The 22,924-nt window shown below is 38.8% G+C and overlaps 3 protein-coding genes across 3 annotated transcripts; 1 reads left to right on the top strand and 2 right to left on the bottom strand.

Moving 5' to 3' along the window:
• Positions 1 to 1,037: 1,037 nt before the first annotated feature.
• On the bottom strand, positions 1,038 to 4,054 carry LOC138040594 (collagen alpha-1(VI) chain-like). The gene is made up of 3 exons (XM_068886291.1): positions 3,931 to 4,054; positions 2,617 to 3,012; positions 1,038 to 1,363 (listed from the first exon to the last, which is right to left on the bottom strand). The coding sequence occupies exons 1-3, from the start codon at positions 4,052 to 4,054 to the stop codon at positions 1,038 to 1,040; spliced, it is 846 nt and encodes a 281-aa protein (XP_068742392.1).
• A 5,301-nt stretch (positions 4,055 to 9,355) lies between these two features.
• Positions 9,356 to 11,519, bottom strand: LOC138041486 (NADH dehydrogenase [ubiquinone] 1 alpha subcomplex assembly factor 2-like). The gene has a single exon (XM_068887235.1). The coding sequence runs from the start codon at positions 11,323 to 11,325 to the stop codon at positions 10,786 to 10,788; it is 540 nt and encodes a 179-aa protein (XP_068743336.1). The 5' UTR covers positions 11,326 to 11,519; the 3' UTR covers positions 9,356 to 10,785.
• A 79-nt stretch (positions 11,520 to 11,598) lies between these two features.
• LOC138041485 (signal peptide, CUB and EGF-like domain-containing protein 3) lies at positions 11,599 to 19,535 on the top strand. Its single transcript, XM_068887234.1, has 6 exons — positions 11,599 to 11,772; positions 14,441 to 14,542; positions 15,539 to 15,776; positions 16,348 to 16,398; positions 16,549 to 16,637; positions 19,390 to 19,535. The coding sequence occupies exons 1-6, from the start codon at positions 11,718 to 11,720 to the stop codon at positions 19,518 to 19,520; spliced, it is 666 nt and encodes a 221-aa protein (XP_068743335.1). The 5' UTR covers positions 11,599 to 11,717; the 3' UTR covers positions 19,521 to 19,535.
• The last annotated feature ends 3,389 nt before the right edge of the window (positions 19,536 to 22,924 follow it).

The raw sequence follows: 22,924 nt of genomic DNA, 5'->3' as shown, positions 1-22,924 counted from the left end.
GAATTTGTAATTTCTAAAGAAACTGTAGTGTTGCGTCGGTGGGAGAGTGAAACAAGAAAATTTGGTTTCTTTTGGTTTCTAGGTATCCTTACACGACCTGAACATAGAAAGCCGCAAGAATCTGGAACAAAAATTCATCTTTCAGTTTGGTACCGCTCCATCCTTACGGTATCAATGAACGCCTCTCATCCATTAACTTATTCACAAAGTCATGTTACCATGTTTTCACTAATGGCAAAGCTCCTCCACACACGCATAAAACACTCACAATTCCTCTATTCGCTCTGACGAAGGGCTAACGCTCGAAACGTCAGCTTTCCAAATCGTTCACTGTGGTAATTCGACACGTTTGATAAAACCAGATTTTCCTGAGAGAAAATGGCCGACAAAAGCATTTTTTGACCAAATTGACCAGGATCAACATGGAAGAGTTGTTGATCCTGGAATTTTTAATGAAATAATTATTCTACTGGGGCTTGCTGGATAAAAAATGGTTATAACCAACTCGGCACTAAGTGCTTCGTTGGTTGCCCTCGTAGAATAATTGCTAATTACAGTTAAGTTGACGCGATGATTTAAGTGTTGGTTAGAGGTTTCGTAAACCTTGCTCGGCTTACAAGGGAGTATAACCTATCGCACTCTCTAAATCAGAACACTCCATTGAGTTCTTATTAAACATGTGCGTCTTACAAAGGAGGCGGGAGCTGAATTTCTACTCCACCGAATGCAAGGAAACTGGCCTGGAGGTATAGTTATTACGTTTAGTAGTATCGCGTAATCTAATTGGTCGCTGCTAAGGGAGAATCAATGAAAGTTCATCCAAGGTTACAAAAATCCGGCTAATTCAGTAATGATAATTATGGTCATTCGCTTGTCCTTATGTGTCCTTATGACATAACGAAGTCTCCGGCGATAGAGTCAGTAGTCAGAGTCTGGGGGTAGATTGTCAAACATTCTCTTAGATATTTTTCAAAAATTGGAATATCCACACGAATATCACAGTTGTCTGATACTTGAAATGCAATTCTCTGATACAGTTATACATAGTTACCGCATGACGGCTGGCTATACTGGTCGTGAAACAGCGAATCATATTTTCCTGGAGCAATCTTCTTTGCAACCAAAGCAATGACGTTCAAGAATCCAGACAGACTGTTTACTCTAAACAGGAAACGCTCCGGCGGATAAGAGGCCACTTTCACCATTTCATGAATGCCTTTGATATGAGGTCCAACTGCTAGCACAAATATCTGCACGCCATCTTTCTTCAGGGCTTCAGCTTTAGGAAGAGTTAGACTACGATCCCAGTTTGATCTACCATCAGTGAGGAGAAAAACGGCTTTATTCGCAGCGGCACGAATACCTTCAGAGACGAAACAAATTATGGTAATTTAGTTCACCTTCCTGCACCTTGTTCCCAGAGAAAGCAACAAGGGAAAGCAACAAACCAAACATTAAAATTTGATTAAAGATTAATATGCACCGAGTCTACTTGGTATGTTACCAAACCAATCCATGCCTGTCGCTCTCTATGGACTTATTCGTTCTTTTGCCAACTATGTAAGTAATCACGGTTTACCAGTTCATTATTATCTCAACCAAAAGGTATAAAATTGGACAAGTAACAAACAGCCAGTTCAACATGGATGGGTGTGACCCCCAATGCGCGCCAGTTTTCCGATAGTATGCGCGTGATCATTGGTTAATTAAGCATGCAGAATTCTTCAGTGCGACCCGTTAATTAATCGTTGCTTGATTCACAAAACTTTTATGACGCGAGGGCCAATAAATATCTTAAACAATGTCATTCTCTCTGGCCGTGCCGTAGGTTATGGCTCCTTGCTTCAGTTACAGTTCCAAATCTATGGGCCGAAAGCGAAATTGAATTCAAAAAACGTGGGTCATGATAATTTTTACGGCCCTCGAAATCCAGGGCCATACTGCAATTTGTTATCCGCAGGTGTAATACTGGCTGTCATACTGTTATCGGTACGGGTCGTTATAAGAGAAAATCTTGGTTTCCTGTTGATTAATTAAAAGAATACTGATAAGGATAAAACTTGTCAATAGCAGTCTGTCAGACTGGACCAAGAGAGGACATCCTCTCTCGATTGGACTTTGATCGTTTGAATAAACCATGAGTAGGTCATTTTGATTATCACTGGGAAACGCTTCCGTTACCACTCCTTTCCTCCGATGGCAGGCAATACTTTTAACGTGGATCCACCATTAACTTCTAGAAGAGGTGGAAGGGGTTAACTAAGTAATGCTTAGTATTTCCGTAAATAGCCCACGGCGAACAAACACGAACGGGAGAAAGAATCGTTAGAGAAGATCTCCCTCGCTTGGGTGCCTGCACAACAAGTCTCGTTTTGTTCTTTCCTTGGCATGGTTACAGGTACAATCAACCTTTAGATTGGATTTCAGGAAGCTATCCTTCAGTCCTTAAAACTCGTTGCATAATTATATTCTATTCGCCACTGTTGCAACAATTACTTCTTCATTCTAAAACTTCAACGAATAATACATGTGACTAGGAAGTTTAGAATGCATTGATGACTTTTGAAGATGCTAAATTTAAAACCAACATTACTGACTCCATAAACCTGGACGTACCCGATGAAGAGCTGTCAAATAATTTTTTAGCCTGTGTCAGTCCAGCGTTTATGTTGGTTGCAGAGCCCGAGTACGGAATACTCATGATGCTCTTTTGCGCAACTACAGGAAGCAAGAACTTGAAGCTGACAACGGCTGCCCAAGCATACGCTACCGCCGCATAGTGTATGTCATATGCAGGATTAGTCCTTGCTAACCAGATCAAGTTCCTCAATGCAATCTTCCCTTTGTGGAATTCGCAAGGAGGGATAGATCCAGAATCGTCGACGACAAATACAATATCTTCAAGCATGGGAAGCAGGTTCTTGTACCATTCTGGAGTAACGGGGTAAATGTGCAGAACGTTGTTAATGATCTTGTCTGCAGTTACTTGGGGAGGCGGAACAGGTTGAAATGCTGCAAGTTTAAAAAGAAAATAAGGTTGGCGTTGTTGCTTATTCTAAGTGAAACTTAAAGGAGCTATAAGTCACGTTATCATAGGATGTTTAGGGGAATTCTTTAGTTAATTAATCACGAGTTTAAAACACGAATAGTAATGTGCAATTCTTTACCGATAAAATCATCGAGACCGAGACCGGGTCGATTTGAAAACGCTGCCAAAAGTGGAGCGTTTTTTTTAAAGAAAATTTGGCAGCCGCTGGTACGCTCCGGCAAACTGATAACGAAAGAACGAAGGGACGTTTCGCCATGATTTCACCTGCATGGGCAAGCTTGCCTCTGGTGGGACAATTTTGTGGAAGATGTTGTGTCTCCCTTTCGTCTGTGAGGAGTTTGGCATGACGTAAACACTACGAAAACGGTTTCTTGTAAACATTTCCAAAGTGCGATTTTAACGTCGTTTACTGAGAAGTCGTGATACCGCGTTTCAATATTACCCAAGAGGGCACTTCCCGGGGAAGGGAATTTTTTATTTTTTGGGGGGGGGGGGACGTCGTCAGAAATTTTGAAATTTTCTTCACCCCTAAGAGGTACCAAATTATGGGTTTTAATTAGTTAATTGTCAAATGTCTCCTGTCATAATTTTTTGGCTCAATACCCTGAAAGGTGGCTAAACAAAACCTGCCTTTTTAACCCCTAAAAGGTCGACGAGCACCCCCGTCCGTTTTATATGCTATCCCCCTCCCCCCGGGGATCAATTCTGCTTGAATCAACCTTCGGTATTTAATTAAGGGAAAATCTCACACCTGGCAGCCATGCAGTATTGCCCGTAGTCAACAGAAAAAAGAAGATAGCAGTGAATAATTTTCTCTTGCTTCGGTAAGACAGTTTGAAACCTCATTGACTCTCGGTTGATAATACTAGCGGTTAACTTACTCTTATAATAAGGATCATCTGGATCCGATGGCAAGGCTGCTGTCTGCCAAAACGTTGCTGTAATTTGTCCACTTTGGAAAACAACAATGCAAATCACAGCTACACTTGCACCTAATCCTGACATTTTTATGATTTATTTCCAGATTCTCAAAAATACATAAGCACTGAAGAATAAAGTAAAAAAAGCATGTCAAGAGGCTTCAGTAAAGAACAGTTGATGATTTACAAAATAATCGACTACGTATTATTAATAGGCTGATTTAGCAACAGAACGGGAACGTCAGTGGCGACGGCGCGCGCAGAAAAAACACCAATGAGCATTCAGAATAGAGTAAACTCCACTCTTTTCTTCTCTATTCTAAATTCTCATTGGTAGTTTTGTTGGGCGCGACGTCGCCACTGACGTTCCCGTTCTGTTGCTAAAATTCTCAACCTCGGATACTAGGCGGCAATTCTCGTGCGCCGCTTAGTTCACTCAATCGCGGTTATCAGCTCGTATACCTTATTTTGACCTTATATGGTAAATAATTGCGCTTGGCGTCGCTAAAGTGAACATTTTTACGCCAGAAAGCGAAATTTCTCCTGGTATAAAGCAAAAAAGTCGTTTTTGTGGAAAGTTTGGATCAATCTCGAAGCTTCGAAGTAAGCAAAAAGGTAAGAAATGTTTTTGTGATGAGCCCGCTTCTGTCTGACCACTAGGTATTACACAACATCGCATCTTCATCAAGTTTTTTCGATTTCGCAAGGATTTTCTGCCTTTTTTCGCTCGTGTTTCGTACTTTCAAACTTTTGGAGTTTAAGGAATTTAATAAAACAATTATTCCATTCGCGCTTGTTGGATACGAGACTGGTTATAGCCTCGTTTACTATTTACCATCTCATATCCAAAGCACTTTTATGCAATAATTGTTAATTAGCATTTGCAATGAAATGGTGACAAAGTAAATGAGGATACAATTTTGCGTGCGTTTGTCAAAATTCAATTTCTTATTAATATATAGCTGCATTAAAATCCAATATTGCCAACAGATCACTTTTTTATTAAGTTTTGCCAACTGTCCAAATTTAAAACAAAATGGATAGCTTTTGCTGGAACGTTTACCTCAGCTTTGAACAAAACCGGCCAATTTGAGAAAAATCTGGATACTTCCCATCAACCAATCAAATGTCAAGATAAATAAAAGATCCGAGTATTGGCCAATCAGGTTGCAGCTATTGTCACTGCTATCAAACTGCTGTCTTCTCCAATTTGAAGGTTCACACATGATGCTGCATGCATTTTATATATGATTGATTTGAGTGTCAAATATTTGGCATGTTCATCTGTTTTTGGATGCTACATAATTAATGGCTAACAGGACAGTCACTACATGCCTGTTCAACTTGGCAGTGATTTGAAAAAAATTCCTGGGACTGCCAAATTGGACTCGGCCAGGAGCCCATTAGTAGGAGCCTCTATATGCAGTAGATCTTTGAGTCAACCTTTGCCCGTATCTTTCTATTTTTAGAACGAACCCTTGAGAAGGAGACTTGCATTTACATAAATTTACATTAATTTGCGCAATTTAAATTCAGTTTTACTGCTTCATTTGTCTTCGTTAGACAATGACTTTACTCTGATTGGCCTTTCAAAACAGTGTGTGCAGAGCCGAGGAACTCGTGGCGTTCTAAAAATAGAAAGATACGGGCAAAGTTTGATTTATAAGAGCGTGTATGAGAGAGGCAAGCTCCTACTGACTGGCTCCTACGGCATCGACCAATTTTGGCTGTTCTCAGAATTTTTCTCATCCAATTATTTCCAAATTGGACAGCATGTAGTCCTATTACAAATACTAAGCAGCTTATACATGAGGTTAAAAATGAATACAGGGGTTTCATTTCTAAAAATTGCGTGGCGATGGTTCACCGACATGAAACACAGAAATGGATCAACTCTGTCAGTACTAAGTTGAAATAGTAAATCAGTTGACGAAGGCTGTAGAGAAAATGGAAAGCTGACGTTTCGAGTGTTAGCCATTGGGGAATCATGGGTTGTTAGCAGTTTATGTAGGGAAAGATAGAGCTACCCAATTGGTGCATGGGGATATAGCAAACTGGCTGTTGCGGTTCGGCAGATGTTGGATGGTATACTGGCAGTGTATGGTGTGTGAACGGATGCATCAACTCGCAACAATGTAAGGACGTGAGGTGTATTATGGGAAGCATACGACCCATAAGACTTTGTAAACTTACAAAATTCGGCTGACATCTTGTTTGCAACATATGTAATGCGCGTGCGTGACCCCAACAATGTTGGAAGAGATGCCATCCAACATTGTCGCGCTACGTACGGCGATCACAGAACAAAAGAAATGTTGGGACTTGTTGGCCAACAAGGCTGCATTCGTTTGCACGGAGCCTAAATAACAGGAATAAAAAACACGGAACACAGTCCTCCACTTATTTGGCGACTATAGGATCCAAGCGCCAGCAGATTGGGTTGAGTTAAATTTGGTCTGAATTTTCAAGACACCCGGAACCCTGAAATACAATTGCAAGTTTCCAAGGTCGGCTGAATTTTGCGCACTTAGCATATCGCCCGCCGTTTGTGTGGGTTTTTGGCTTTTATCTTTTGTTATTCATTATTTGTTCTACTATGGTTCAGGAAACTATACCCATAGGCGTGTCTTTATTAGTAACTGAGGTTCTTAATTGCTGCTCGCCAATGACATTCGACTGGATTTGTCCAGTTCAGTTTTTGTGGTACGAAATGAACTCCCGGGGCCATTACATTTCGACAGAGAACATGTTGCCATCTTTCAGTTCGGTTTCTTGAATGTCCACCTATTTCCCTTGAATTGGAAGCATCTAGGAAAGGGTGTAGCGACTCTGCTACCAGAGTATTTATTCTAGGTAGCTGCAAGCGCTTTGGATATTTTAGAGATTAAGTCTCCAAACATTTACGATTCAGTTACGGGCAAATAAGAACACTCACAAAACACTTAGCTTTAAGGTTAAATTTTTGATTGACAACAATAATTGTTTTCGCCGGTCTTCACTTCTTCAGTCTTTGAACAGGTTTGGAAACTGGAAGGTGGAATGTTTATTATAATCTCACTTTATTTAATGTTGATTAGTTTTTGTTCAAGAAAACCAAGCGAAAATTTCTTAATTTCAAAGAATAATGCAAAACTGACAGAAGAAAGATCGCAAAGTATAAATAATATACTATAATATCATAACAATCAAGTTCAGCTTCAAATTTTTTATGACTTCTTTTGGACAAGAAAACTGAAGTGTGGGTAATGTCACTGTAAGCTTACCTTTATCTGACAAGCCAAACACAAAGAAAGCAGACGCTACACTGACATATACTCCTCACCAAATTATTTTAGCGTGTCAGTAAGCTTGCGGCGGGTGGACTATTAAACGACAGGTTTGTTTTTATAATCATATCTAACAAACTTGCTTGTTTCTTTTTCAACGCTGATCTAAGCAAACACAAGCCGTGTAGTGCTTGCAGGTTAACTGTCTTACATACAGATTTTCGCGCCTTAAAATATTTACAGTGAATGTAGAAGATTAAACCATTCATTAATCAAAAGATCCGTTAAAATATCTGATACTGTTCAAAAAGTAATCCTAGCCTAGCCAGGCCAGAAACCTTGAAGATTTTCTTGCGTTGAGGAGGGTGGGTGAGACCGACCGTGACAAAAGTGGGACTCTAAAAGTTGTTCAGATAGTAAAAACGTCCTGTTTATGGTCCGTTTCCGTGGCTTCTGAATTCATCACGCCTATATTTTGCAATAACTTAAGTTCATGTGTTTGTTTTCCTATACAACAGAAAATATGATATCGAGGGGCACATAAGCGAAAGCCGACATACTTTTACCTTCAGCATCTCAATGTAAAACTGTCTTTAACTGCGACGACCGTGTTGCCGCAATCTGGCCCAGGGCCCTTTTCTCGAAAGTCCCGAAACTTTTCAGGCCATTTTCGGGTGTCACAATTCCCTCTGTATTTCAAGAACGCAGAGGATTTAAGTCGTCAAACTTCACAGTCAGTTTGCTTTTTCTTACCTTGAAAACATGTTAAAAATCGGGTTTCCTGAACAAGCGGTTGGCAAGTTCACAAATGGCTTTTCGGGAGCGCCCGAGAAGTTTTCGGGACTTTCGAGAAAAAGGCCTAAGGGGCGGATCCAGGATTTTTCTTAGGAGGGGGTGCACCACGTTTGCAGAATACCAGTTGTATTAAGGACGGTGCCTACTATTGTTATTGCGCATACGTTCTGCGCATCTCGAGATACTCGGATTTCCTATCAGCGGTGCTTATTTATTCAGGGATATTTTTGCGCGGTTCAAAACTATGCGGAAAAAGCAGAACTTAGCAAGTGCTCTTGGTATCCAAAAAGAAAATTGGGTGTAACCATGCATTTTTCAGAGATAATTAAGCTTCAATTTGGAAAAAAGGCTACACATTGCTTTGTATTTTAAAGCTTTTTACGAATATTGTTGATTAATTATCTTCGAAAAATGCGTGGTTACCCCTAATTTTCTTTTTGGATTTCAATAACACTTGTTAAGATCTGCTTTTCCCGCACATTCAGTAAACCGCGCAAAAATACCTCTGAATTAGTAGGCACCGTCCTTAACACTGTTTTAAATGAGGATCTTGACAGAGTTGAAAAATGGCTAACTGCTAACAAGCTTACTCTTAACGCATCTAAAACTGAGTTTATATTGATCGGATCGAGGCAAAGGTTAAGAACGTTTCACAACCCTCCATCACTAGTACTTATGATTGACGGTGCACCTATAAGTCAAGTTACTTCTACGAAATCTCTAGGTGTTCATATTGATCAGTCTTTATCCTGGAATGCTCATGTTGAGAATTTATGTAAGAAAATCGCGTCTGGTATTGGAGCGTTGAGGAGAGTGAGGTCTTTCGTTCCACATGAGATTCTCCGATCAATCTTCATGTCGTTAATACAGTGCAGCCTCACTTTGATTGCTGCAATTCTGTTTGGGGATGTTGCGGCAAAACCCTAGCCAGTAAACTTCAAAAACATCAAAATCGCGCTGCGCGTATACTACCTTACTCGAACTATGATGTCAACGCTGATAACCTTAAAACTTGATTCTCAACGAACAATCCATAAGGCTGTGATGGTTTTTAAGTCGCTTAATGGTCTTACTCCCGATTATCTTAGTTCTAAATTTGTTCACCGTAGTAGCGTCTCCAATTACTCCTTAAGGGACACGGAGGGCAAACGATCTATCGCACGGCCACACACAAACTATATGAAAAATAGCTTCAGCCATTGTGGAGCAGTTCTTTGGAATAGTTTACCAATCGAGTTGCGGCAGGCTGATTCCATTAGAGCGTTCCGGGCTAGCTGCGAACGTTTCTTTTCATAAGTTAAATCTACAATTTTTACACACAGCACTCATGTAAAGCAGGTTTTATTTTGTCAGTTAATATCATAGTTATAAATTTTTTGATTATTGAGAGTAATTTTAGAATAATGTAGTTCTAGTCGTTGTATAATTTGTAATAATTCTGATGAGTTTACCGTGTCTAAATAAAGTTATCCTATCCTATCCTATCCTATCCTAAAGGTGCTGGTCATCTCAGGGAGGGTTGCAGGGTTGCACATGTCACAAACAAGTCCCATGGCAGCTTACAATTCAATTTTCTTGGGTGAGATTGGGTGAGATTGGACGTTACCTTTTAAGGGCGCCTCTGGCAGCCGCTATCAGTCCATATTTGATCACACTCACCCACCCAACCCACACATTTATGTGAAAGGAGGAAAGACCACAACACTGGGGGTTTCCCCTTACTCTTCACGAACAGTGTGTGGGTTATTTAATGTCCCGCGCACAGTGTTGATTAACAGGAAAGGTTTAGAGACAGGGCCTACGGTTTAAAGTCCTTATCCGAAAAGTCACTGCAATACACTTGGTTCAATTCATCCGTTTCTATTGAATGCCATGACTGTAATGTCATTACTATTTTGTTCAATCCAGCTGCACTTTTTATAAACTTTTGGGTTTGGTTTTGGCCTAGGAGTTGAAACGCTATTTCTATGATACCGCATTGTCAACCACAAATACATTAAATGAAAATAATTTATTATGAATTTATGAGAACAAGTTGCAGACTTTTGACTAACTCATGGGTTTTCACTCTTATCAATCCTACTAAATATATGCTCTTTCTTTCCTCTCTCTCCCCCCCTCCCTCCCCCCCCCCCTCTAATAACGTATGTCCTGATACTGGGTTGCTTCTTATGAATTTCATTATAACACCACTCGCATTGCTTTTCCTCTCCACTCTGCTGTAAATGTTCCCTACATTTTGTGCTGTAATGCAATTGACAGACAAGTTGCTCTAAACATGAATTAGTATAACCATGGAAATGCACTTTTGCATTAGAGATAATTTACAGTATTTTTTGCCCATTTTCAGTCATTTTGTTTCATACAAACTACCACTTCACCATTTTGGTTAGTACAACAGCACACCTGACAACCAGCACAACTGATGCAAGAGAAGTCGAGAGAAGTAACAGAGACTTGTAATTTTTGTGCAACTTGTGTCTCTGAGAAATTTGACTCATTGCAAGGTATGATAAAACAGGCAAAGTCTCACAAAATTTACGATGAAATGGCATTGCATGTATAGTGTAACATTGCATAATGCAACAGTGCCTTTCACACCTGAAATTGTGTACTCCTATATTGCCAATTCTTGGAGCCTCAGAACAGGCTCTATGATTGGTAAATGATGAAAAAGCTTAACTTGCTGGCACAGACTGGTCCTCCTCCCAACTGAGTAATGCAGTACTTCAACAAAGGGGTTGCTGCGCACAGTCTATTTGTTAGACGGCTGATCACCAGGTGGCACCCACGAGTCTGGCTCAAAACTTTCCTCATTCTCTTGTCCACCCGAAACCTTCTTAAAAGAATCATTTTTCCCTGGCGTCCACTCCCCTGGCTGAAACATGGTTCCAGTACTAGTGGGTTCTGCTCTATTATCTAAACTCTCATACAATGTCGTTGATGCATGTCCTACTTGGCCAACAAGCTGAGGTGGCACATGCTGGAGTGAGTGCTCTTCCCGGTCCTTCTCTTCCAGTTGCTTTGCCCTTTCCTTGATAGTTGCTATTCTTTTTTGCTGTGCCAGTAATTCGTCGTGTGTGGGTGGATCATTTCTCTTTCCTCGTATCCATGACTCCCATTCTATTGGCATCATATCGGGAGTGTATTGCATGTGTTCTACATTGCTGATCATTTCTCTTTTGGGCTTCTTTCCTTCTCGGATGGTTTCGTAATACTTATTTCCATACAGGTCAGTTCCCACAAGATGTCTTGTCCGTATGAATGCACCGAACAAAGACCTTACCCACTGCATTATCTCTCCTTAACTTTCCCTCTAAGGTTAAAATCCCCTGCACTGTTCATAAAATTATATGAGTCTCATGAACGTACAGAAAGTATTGATGTCTCTTTAAAACTTTGAAAGCATTGATGATAACCTTCCTCACTGATTTCCGCAGCAGAAGTACAGTTTCGTCCGATTTGTGAAGTTAAGACGCCATCTTGATTTTTAACACCAGTGACAGAAGTGACATCGATTTTACATTCAGCGGTTTTTCATCAAAGCAAATGAGCGTTGTCAGAGGAACTGTGTTATGATCTTTCATTTCCTGCGTGATTCTCAGTTGTTTCTCAGCTCCCGACGTAGATTTACAAGTACGGCAAAACTGCAAGGTTTTATTGAGATGATCGAAGTTATATTTGACCATGGTGCAGTTTCATACTCTGATGAAGTTTTCAGTGTTACTGCTGTCTTTTACAGGTTTGTAAAGAAACAAACAAATTGTAAAGGTCATCGAGCTTGATCATTCTCACGTGATGTTTGAGCACAGTAGATTGCGGGGTTTCAAGGCGACGGAACAGCACTTAGCTGAATTTTATTGGCAAAATTTCCCCCTTAGATCGCGTTCTCTCCGTGATTATTGCATTTTATAAACGAAATATGCCGCCGTTTATTTGACATTTTCAGTCCAGTCACAGCAGGATACAGGACTTTGTCACCTGGACCAAGTTAAATGGCCTAATAAAAATGCGGAAAACGTTTGTGTGCGATAGGGCAAAACAAAATACAGTACATGGTGTTCTTGCAATTTTATGAATTGTTGAGGTCATTTATTATTTTAACGTTATTTTTTTATGAGTTACCAAGAAACTTGAAGGGGTGTCACAAGATCAACACAACTTGAAACAAAAAACTTCCCTCAACTATTTCCACAGTATTTGGTGATTAATGACTCTCAAAGATTTGCGAAAATGGTGTGTTTAATTCAGGTGAATTGTGTAATTTTTGAGATATACGGGGCATTTAACTACTTTCCATTAATGGTTTGTTTAATCAACTTCTTCAACTGGCATCCAAACTGGTTGAAACACTTGAAAAAGGTATGGGCGGGAATCACTGTCATTTCAACAGGCATTTTAGAAAATGGGTGCGGACAGCCTCAGACTACTGCACATGCTGCAGCTACTGTACCATAGTACTTACCGGTAGTTTGCTAAGACTGCTTCTAAGGGTTACTGGCAAAGTGTTTTAAGGTAATTCCTTTGAAAATGACATACTGTCCAGATTTTTGTCAAACTTGGCACAATTGATATTCATCCACAGGAAATTTTTAAAAAATGTGATAAAAAATTGGGATCACTGTGCTTGTTTTTGCACTAAATGCCCTTTATTCTAAGTGTTTATCATTTATCAAATGAAGTATTCGAAACTTGGTCAGCTTGAATAAATGTTGTTATATAGCAAAAGCTACTGAACATTACTGAAAACTTGAGTCTACTTGTTTGTCTGGGCAATAGATGACAGTAGAGAAAAAAGTCTTTTGGGAATTTGACTCCATTATAATGCAAAACGTGACCCATAATTTGCTATTGTTTTGTGCACCAACATAGCTGTCTCATCACATGATTGAAAACCATCTATGGTCTTTCAGTAAAGTGATTTCAAATTGTTTGATCTTCCAAAGAAAGCTGCATCACCACCTCACATTCAGTGTCCGGCTCCAAATTTAATTTTTATGCCATTTATAATTTATCTACTATACTACGACTTCTACTATCCAACTTATTTTCTCCTTGGGGAGCATTCACAAAAACTTGTTTGGGAGGGGAATGCCCCAAAAATATTAGAGGTAAAAGGGGTGTTTGAAAAATATAAACACTCTCAAGGGGGGTACGTTAAATAATGAAAACAAAGATTGTCATCAGCCAAATGCAATGTAAACAAAATATAATATTTTTTGAAGTGTTTAAAATAGGGTCGACAGGCCTACACGACTTCCTTGTACGTGGTATGGTTTTCATTTCCTTTGTCATAATTTTGCTCTCTCTCAAGTACATATTTGAATGGACACCTCTTCTTGGCACTTCCAGTCAGATTTCATTTAGGAATGGTTTTTGTTCTATGAGAATAGAAATAGTCTTGATGACATATTTTTAATTTCTTGGTCTTGATTTTCTCTGCAGTAATGTAAATGTGACCTTTTGGCCTCACGCTTTTGTATCAATTTAATTCTGGTTTCAACCAATAGGCTTGTGTGTGGTAGAAGCAAGTTATTTTGCTTTTAAAGCTTTGACCTGTGCTTGGGATCTTTTTGTTGTTGAACGTCTGTTAGATTGTGCCATGTATCAGTGAGATAGCTGGCTTGCTTAAGGCTTTGTTTGCCTTGCCTTGTTTCTGCATTTCTTAGCACAGATCGTTATGCACTTTGGAGGCATTTTTTCTGTTTTTGCCTTAATTTCTTTCACTCGTTGTTCTGACTTCTGCAGGGTGTAAATTGGTTTGTGGCCATGAGGTAGGTTGAGGGGGAAGGGTGTCTCAAATTTTAGTGATACTAGAAGGGGCCGGGGTCCCTGAAAATGGTTAATGCAGCAAGTAGGGGTCCTCCAATTTTTTTAGATAATAGATAATTTCTCATCAGTCCCCCTCCCCCCCGTCAAAAAATTGGCATCACCGTGCTCGTTTCTTTGCACACAACGTCCAATGAATGGCAAAGGGGCAATTTCGGCTTCCAATGATCATTTTCTGCAAGACGACTGGGGCCAACAACTTCTAAACCAACAGGCATTATCATGATTGCCATTAAAAGCTGTCGAGCAGCAAAAGCAGCCTTTGTCTCTCTTCAGATGGCCTTCAAGAATCACTGTCATCTTCTATGTCGCAATGTTATGCACAGTAGGAGATGTCCTGTGCAAAACAAGGGAATCACTTTAACTCAGAACAATAACAAAATTACTGAATTGAGAATCTTCAACCACTTTTATATGAAGAGACTGTAGTTTAAGCTGTTGATCCTACTAGTAGATGATGCCAAAAGAAGGGAAGAAGCAATTGGACCCATTTCCTGTGTTGGAGAGGATTGGATCCACTTAGCAAGGACCAAGAGTACACCTTCAATGTATAATGTATATTATATTTCCTGAAATTGCAGCTGACCTTTTGTGGAATTTTGGTCTTCTTGGAATCAATGCTGCCAATAGTAAGACAAACATTACTTGCCAACCCTGTCCAAAGGGAACATTAGGGAACAATAGTAAGTTTCTGCAGAATCAAGTATTTAGAATTTAATGCAAGAACATTGTTTCTCATTTTTATCTAATTATTAGTATTGCAAGGACAGTGCTATAAAAGGAAACACTGTGATTCTGGCAGGTTGCAACTTCAATTCACACTTTTCAGCTACAGAGGCAGGAACAAAACACTGGTCACAAGTCACAAATCATTGTTTTAACAATACAGAAATAACCCTTAACCATTTACCAATGCTAACATAAGGCCTAAGAACTTTTTTTAGGCCTAAGGTTAGCTTTTATGAATGTTTAGGATACTTGCTGTATTGGTATAAAACAATGACTTGTGACTTGTGACCTGTGTTTTGTACCTGTCGGTTCAGCAATGCTGTTTGAAATCTGTAGTGCTTCTGAACAGAAACGTTTAAGTTACAAAAAATATGGGGAAAATCTGTTTTGGAAGATATACATGTAATTTTATTATCTACATGTAGTATGCCTGCAAGTGACATTTCTGTGTTCTGTTTAAATAATAATAATAATAATAATAATAATAATAATAATAATAATAATAATAATAATAATAAATAATACATGTAAATAAAATAATACTAATAATAATCATCATCATTACAAGGCTAAAAAGTTTTAAAAGTAAAAACCGAACGTTTGTAACATTATGTCATCATCCTCGTAGAACTGTTTCGGAAAGATGATGGCAAAGACAGGTTTAGCTATATACATGTAGTACAAGCAGCAACCCGTAAGAGTTGAAACATGTAACGCGCGTTGACAGCTTCCGAATATTCAGTGCGAACTGATTGGTTGAATGTTTCAGTGCTAAGTACCATAATTTGGAAACCCCTCGCTCTTGTTGTTCCAAATATGGTACTTAGCAAATTGAATATTCAGAAGCTTGTTTCCCAGCGCAGAAGGGGTCGTTACACGTTTCAACCCTCATGAGTTTCTGGTACAAGTTATGAATGTAAGTTGTATGTTGCTTCTCCTTTCACTTTTAGGTAAATCTCATTGTCAAGATTGCTCTAAGGGTTGGTGTGAAGGTACTCAGTATTGTATAAAATGTCCTGCTGGACAGTACCAAAACATTACAGGACAAACAAAGTGTATTCCTTGTCCCAAAGGATATTATCAAAAAGACTCTGGACATGATGTATGTCAACCTTGCCGAAAGGGAGAACATCAAGATAAAGCAGGACAGACTAAGTGTGAGCTTTGCCCAAAAGGATTCACTTCTGGGTGAGTTGGTGCTTTTTCTTGCTGTGCATGTACAGTAAGTGAACAGCAATTTGAACATTATTTTTCTTGAAGTCATATCTTTTGCATGGACCAATTACACACTAAAAGTATCAAGCCTGTAAAGCTAAAAGATTATTTGTGATTCCATGTACATGTATTATTTTAATAGCAAAAGTATGACATGGAGGAATAGAGAAACTGTGAAATTGGTATGAGACTGGCATCTTCTGACATTTATGTGTATCTACATGTACTGTACAGTCTGTTGGCGACGTGACACCTCCTAGTTACAGTAGGGACTGATGTTGTGTTTATAGTAAAGAATTTTTAAGAGTTGTAGAAGAATTAAGATGATCACAAAAATCATCTTTACCATTTTATTGTAGGCCTCTTTTCAAAATGTAAAGTGAATTCTGAACACTTGTTTCATTTTTTATAGTTTATAAATGACACTGAAAGCTACATGTTTGACATAAAAAAAAGTTAGCAACCTATTTAATTACAGTATGCATTCATTAATATTATTTTCAAAATAATTACAATGTACTAATTATTGCTTTTCATGTCGCAGGGCTTTAGGAAGTGAAAGGTGTATGTCGTGTCCATTTGGAGGACATTGCAAGTAAGAAGAAATCATTGGGCAAATTGAAATTCAGAATTGATTGAAACAAAATGGAAATTCTGAAGATCTTACATTTAGGCACCCAACCACCACCAATCAATGCAATTATGAACTAAAGAAAATAAATGGTGTTCTTCTTGTTATTTTTAGTAAACTTGGTTGTACAAAATGTGCTCCATGTCCGCCTGGGACAGAAGCAGACAGAATGGGTGCACAGAACTGCACCCTTTGTAATCCAGGTATTAATATTCTTTCAATAAGCATTCTACATGTGTACTTACCTGTCACCTTCATTTTGTCACATGTGATTATTTATGTGAATGCAGTAAAATGCACTGTTCTGCTTCTACTGTACTTTTAATTAATGTTAAAAGCCAACAATAAGGATGGGAAATTAATACATGTAATAAAATAGAATAGTACATGTACAGTCAGGTAATATTATTCTTGACTAGTCAGTTGAGGCATGTCTTTCAACTTTGGTCATTATGGCACTGTTCTAAATTATTGTGGGATGCAATAATTCTGGTGTTACATGATTGACACCTCATACATGTATCGCAGAGGTGATGTTGGTGTCCCTAATTATGATAAATTGTATCAAAAAATCAATGGCCTCTGTGTTGGTCTTCTAAACTATTACTTCTCCTTATTCAGTGCTTTCACTAAGATTTCAAGTTGCCAGGAAAACCAAATTATTAGGTACTACACATACCTTAGTTGCACAACCAAAATAAATGAAGAAGGAGTATTATAAAGCAGCTGTGGAAGTTAACATCGTCTGAAAGAAGTGTGGAGTCATTCTGTTAGTGGGGAGCTTGAGCAAGGACAATGATCAATGGCAATGTCTTTGTCAGCTAGAAAATATAACTTTGGATTATTTTAATCATTTTACAACTAAGTCGTTCAGCATAACGTAGGGTCAACTTTCCATGCAGGAATAGAATTAGTGCCAAATAATAGGTGTTTGGAGGGAAAAAATATTATTAATTGAAAGCATCAAGGGCTCATATCGTCCGTGGCCATATAACCTCAAATTTGATCATTTCACATCATTGCCAGGAAAAGAACAGCAAAATAATGTACCAAAATGTAAAACACATGAAGCAGGGATGGTGCTGGGATGAGATCACTACAGATGACCGTAGCCTCTCACCAATGTGGCCCCAGGTCGATGCCCAGATGTGGTGTTGAATGTGGGTTGACTTTGTTAGTTCTCTACTCTGCTCAAGAGTTTTTTCTCTGGGTACTCCTTATTCCCCTCTCCTCAAAAACCAAGCTATCATTTGATATGTGTTAATTAATACGATTAATTTTGCTTTCTGTGGAGTGTCCCCAATTAGTGCCCCAGTCAGGGCTTGAAATTAACGAAAAAATCAAGTCGCAATTTTGCGACAAGGGACGAAATTTAGTCCCAATTTCACAAATTTTAGTTCCAAATTGTCATGCTGCACTGTGTTGTCAGTGGTTTAGCAAAACAAAATATGATCCCACAATACTCGTGTGTAAAAAAACTGCTGAAAATGGTGAATTACATCAAAGGAGTGGAGTTGTGCACTTAACAGCGCAGCTAAATTACGCTATCTTCAGATTGAAAGAAAATTCACAGCAAGAAACAAAATAATTTTGTCATTTCTTTATTTTACCAAAAGTAGCAGCAAAGTGGCAACTGGTAACTCTTTGTTTCAAAAGAATGAAGGTGAAAACAAGTCACAAATTTGCGACTTCTCCAGATATTCTAGTCTCAAAGGGAAAAAATTCTGTCGCAAATGTGACTGTATTGGTTGCAATTTCAAGCCCTTGCCTGCGCTAACTATAGTTGACACTTAAATAAAGGTCATCATCATCATCATCATCATCATCATCACACAAATGTACAACATGCAGAAGCAATATTTTTTTTGTTTGTGTTCTCATCCTTGTCAACGTTGACTTTGCTTAACATTCCTAGAGTCCTAGGAAAATCCCTGACTCCTGGTATAATAGGGACATAATAGGGACCTTTAGATCGGAGGACGAGGATGATGACTTTGAGAACATGGAGTTTTCCCTACTGAGCATGCGCATATCGTTTGGAGGCAGACATTTTTCAAAGTGGGTGAGTTCAGAGCAGAAAACTCGTAGTCGTCCTCATTCTCCAAACGAAAGGTCCCTAATATTACTATAAAGACAGCCCTGTTTTCTTTTACAAAATGTTTTCATCCACCAAGGCTGATGATCATGTGAGTTAAACTCAGTTATAGTACTGTAGTTGTTATCAACTCACGTGAGGCGTGAAGCCGTGAAGTCGCCGTGAGAACAGAAAAGGGAAGTCGTCCTCACAAGTTAAGGAGTCATTCTTATTAAGTACATGTAATAGTGACTCATGAGAACGGAGTTGGAAGTCGTTCGCTTTCCTTAAGCAGTCGTTCGAAAATAACAGGTACCATGTCATTTACAAGAGAAAGCAAAAATATTGCTCTCCTTTCGAATGAGTTTTGAGTTTTTGCTTGCAACCATTGTTTGTCAATCGAACAATTGAATCAACAGTAGACGATCAAGTCTTGCTTTCGCAGTCCACCGCGTTAAGAACTTCGCAAAACACTGTTGTACAACCCGTGAGCTTGCCGCACATTCAGTCGTTCAAACAACTCTCCTAAGGAACGTTTTTTTGTGAGAGGTCGCAAATTTAATTTGTTGTATTTTTTGAAAAGAGCCTGCCTGACAAACTAAACTTGGTTTGTTACACCCTTAATTGACACACTTTCCGCAAAGCTCTAACATTAAAATGTGCATGTGATTGTACAGTTATGTTACTGTACGTGTAGTTCCCAACAATCGATAATTTTCTATCTTATTCTACTTTGCACCAACAAACTAATGTAATTTGTGCATGGGAATATGCTCAGTTTAGAGACGAGCTATTGAAGGCAGTTCGTGAAGAGTTGCATGATCCAACTTACCTGTAGTGCTAGCTGTGTGCCTTAATCATGGTTGTCTTATATTTTCTAGGTTATTTCAAAGAAAGCTTAAGTTATGATATTTGTCAGTTGTGTAAAAGAGGATGGTACCAAGTCAAAAAAGGACAAAGGCTTTGCAATGAATGCCCTCAAGGATCCTATTGTCCAGTAAGTTTAGAGTGAATGTTACCTCATTATTGTCTCTCTCACAATGGAGGGACAAAATTTCTTGGGACAGTCAAGGAAATACCAAAATGACAACATTGTTCATGTACATGTAAATGGAGCGAGAAAGCCCTATTTTGCCGTAACTGGTGGGTGTTCACTCCTCCTTACCCCTCCTACGATGTTGTTAAAAGGAAGCAGTTATAGGGGGCATTTTGGACTTAATGGCACACAAAATTCAACATTGTCTGGGGGAAGGAGGGGGACATGCTATAGATTTTATCTTCATGGTGCAAAATATCCAAAGAATTTTAGCCTCCATTGTAGAAAATACATGTATCATATCCCTTACTTCCGAGAGAGAAAATTTGTAAAAGGAACATTGTTTGAATAATAATTATTATGTTCAAAATAGAGCTGCAGCCAATTATTGTAATCACTGGTGTTTCAGAAAAGATTGAATGTGTTCCCTATGGGCAAGATGATTATTTTTGTCCTAATACTTACAGATGAGTGCATTAATTATGCCATACAGTTCTCTCTGTACCTTTTTGTAAGTAATGCCATGCCTTTTGTACATACATGTACATGTACCTATATGCAATTTACACTGTACCTAATATTTACAGAATTCCCAAATGTTACATGTAGCACTGTTGAAGTCTTTCATAACTCAGTCCTCCATCCTGTAGGGTAATAATGAATTCTTGGTTTCCATATGACGTCATCAAAATTAAGAAATAAGGAATTATCAATCTTTTTGAGATTTTAGTTTAGTTAGTTATGTAATTAGAACAGCTGAAGACTTATGTTTTTACAAATTTTCAGTTTGATAGGGTTTTTCGTCTTTTCATAAAGCAAGTTTGAAATTCTGAGCTTTTACATAAAACGATCTATTAAAATGGTTGCCCAGGCAGAATGCTGTCACGTAGGTTTAAAAAAGTGACCTATCCGCAGTCCTTGTTTAACAAATAAAGAAGCCTTGACTGTGCTCTGTTCTGTTGTAAAGCAAGCAGGAAGCGGCTAGAGCACGAAAGAAGTGTAGAGGGAAACACGAGCCGATAGGTGAGTGTTTCTCCCTTCTTCTTGAGTGCTCTAGCCGCTTCCTAAGTGCTTTACAACAGAACAGAGCACAGTCAAGGCTTCTTTATTTGTTTTATGGTATTAAAAGAACAAGTAATTTTCTTCAAAAATTCTACTTTCTTTTCAAAGTGAGCACTGCTTGTGGTGAACTGAGGTGTCGTCAGCACAGTGGTTTATACTCTGATAAAGCACGCTAATTTGGACCAATCAGAGCGCTTGTACGTAAGAATGTTTAAAATTATTTGATTGGTTGATGAAACAAAGGCTTGTCAAAACATCAATCAACTGGAAAGTGGCTTGACAGAAATCACACAAAATTCAAATTTATGGAAAAACAAGTGCCTCAATGTTTGGTTTCAGTCCGTAAAAAACAGCCAAAAAGAGGATCTAAATACACTGTAATTAAGTTCAGTGAAAACCGGCCGAACTGTTGCCCATGAAAACCTGCACGTTTCGGACATGACAATTGGAAAACAAACTGTTTATTGCTTGCGGCTGGAATCTGAAAACCTGTTGGGAATTTTGTAAATGAAGAGCTCCAGCGTGAGGACTTTCTGAGCTTGAAAGAACTGCTGGACCGGGCGACGGCTGAGGTCTTTCCTCCAAAGCTCTTGACAGAATATCTGAGCAAGCCTTTAACTGACAGCTTCAATAATACCCAAGGAAAAATTCGGAAATTTATCTGGCATTTCTGCGGATGATGGCGTGAGCTTTCGTTTGTTCCGTGTGTTGTACGGTCTAAAGCACGCTGTTTAAACCAATGAGAGCGTGTGTTAATGATAAATGAGAATAAGTACTCATGTAGATGTTTATGAGCCTTCAGAAGACGACTACAGGCTTTTTATAGGAAAACTATGACATGTGTTTAGGGATTTGCTATCTGTGCTGTCACCTAATTTGGCTGCCCTCACTCCAGATACGTTCTGGCAAAATTGAAAATTTCGCGAAAAGAGTAAAGCAGCGTTAACTTGTTATATAGTCACCGTTGCCGTAGACAACAAGTTCCGATGCTTCCAGCGTTGTACTATGTTACGTGTTTTTGAGAGTTCGTAGTCTGGGTGCTTGCAGGTGTCCATTTATGAGGGGGCGTGTATGTTATGTACTAGAAAAGCAGACGGAGACACTACGTATGGAACTTCAAAGTTTGTCGTCTTTTTGATTTTCTGTTTTGTTTTTTGTTTTTTTTTTTTTTTTGGTTTTTTGGTTTTTTGTTTTTTTTTTTGTTTTTTTTAAATTCGAGCCGTGAGCAAGGTTGGAGAGGGTGGCCGTGCTTCATCATACGGATAACCAACCCTGAGGAATTTGAGCTCATGCCACATTAAGTGAGCAGTGGTCTCAGAGATATGAATGCAAGTAGCTTGTAAGGTGGGACATGTAACGTTGTCAAGGGGGCTTGGTGGGAGAGGGGCATCATAAGTGCTGAACGGCACAGTTGTGGTCTAGCAAGACGCTTAGTAGAAGGGTGTCCTAGGAGTGCATGGCTTTTCTGGGGAATGTTTTCGAGAAGTATTTACTTTACTATAGTTTGGAAACAAGATTTGTTTTGCTTTTTGATGACAGGTCTTGGCCAATCCCAGGTTTATATTCTATGGCATGTACATGCTATTTTCTAACATTACAGCGTTTGTTATTTGGGGTAATTTTTCAATCAAATCAGGCAGCATATATTCATGTTGTGTTTTGCCTGCTCTGTATTGAAACCAAAATGTTGGAGTAGAGGAGAGTTGTCACCCTTGGCTTCTGATCTACCAATTTGTGATTGTTCCATGTTTTGTTGTTTGTTTTTTTCATGTTGCAAAATAGTCCAATTTTTTCCACATTTTAAGTGGCTACGGATTCACGGTCCCAATGAAGTTGTGATCCAAATCCAAACAATGTCCCAAAAGGCGCCTTTTCTTCACGCGGGTGTCAAGCAATGTCGTCTTTATTTTAACAAGAGGAGGTGATTAAAGCATAGGTACACGGGTAGCTACAGGTGTACTTTTTTTCCATCAGCAGTTTTGGTCAGTTTTTTAGTTCCGTTAGCTGTCAGGCACAGACTTCTATCAGGTAAGAAGTGGCTTGAAAATATTAGAAATTTAAAATATTTGGTAAGATGTATTTAGCAATTGTGTTTATGGTAGAATGCTTAAATCCGCTGTGCAGCCAGAGCCTGCATTATACGGTTACTTCGTTAACCTAATAACACTGTCTATTCAATTAATACCCATATAATATATTTGTTAAGTAGTACAACTGAAGATATGAGGTATACCTGAAGTAACACTTTGGATGTTTTTTCAAAATGTCAGTAATCAGTTCAGGAGCTAATTAGTCCGATATTAACCTTTAGCAACAGT

The sequence above is a fragment of the Montipora capricornis genome, chromosome 3, assembly GCF_036669925.1.
Source record: "Montipora capricornis isolate CH-2021 chromosome 3, ASM3666992v2, whole genome shotgun sequence".
Lineage (NCBI taxonomy): Eukaryota > Metazoa > Cnidaria > Anthozoa > Scleractinia > Acroporidae > Montipora > Montipora capricornis.
This window is presented reverse-complemented; position numbering and strand designations above follow the sequence as displayed.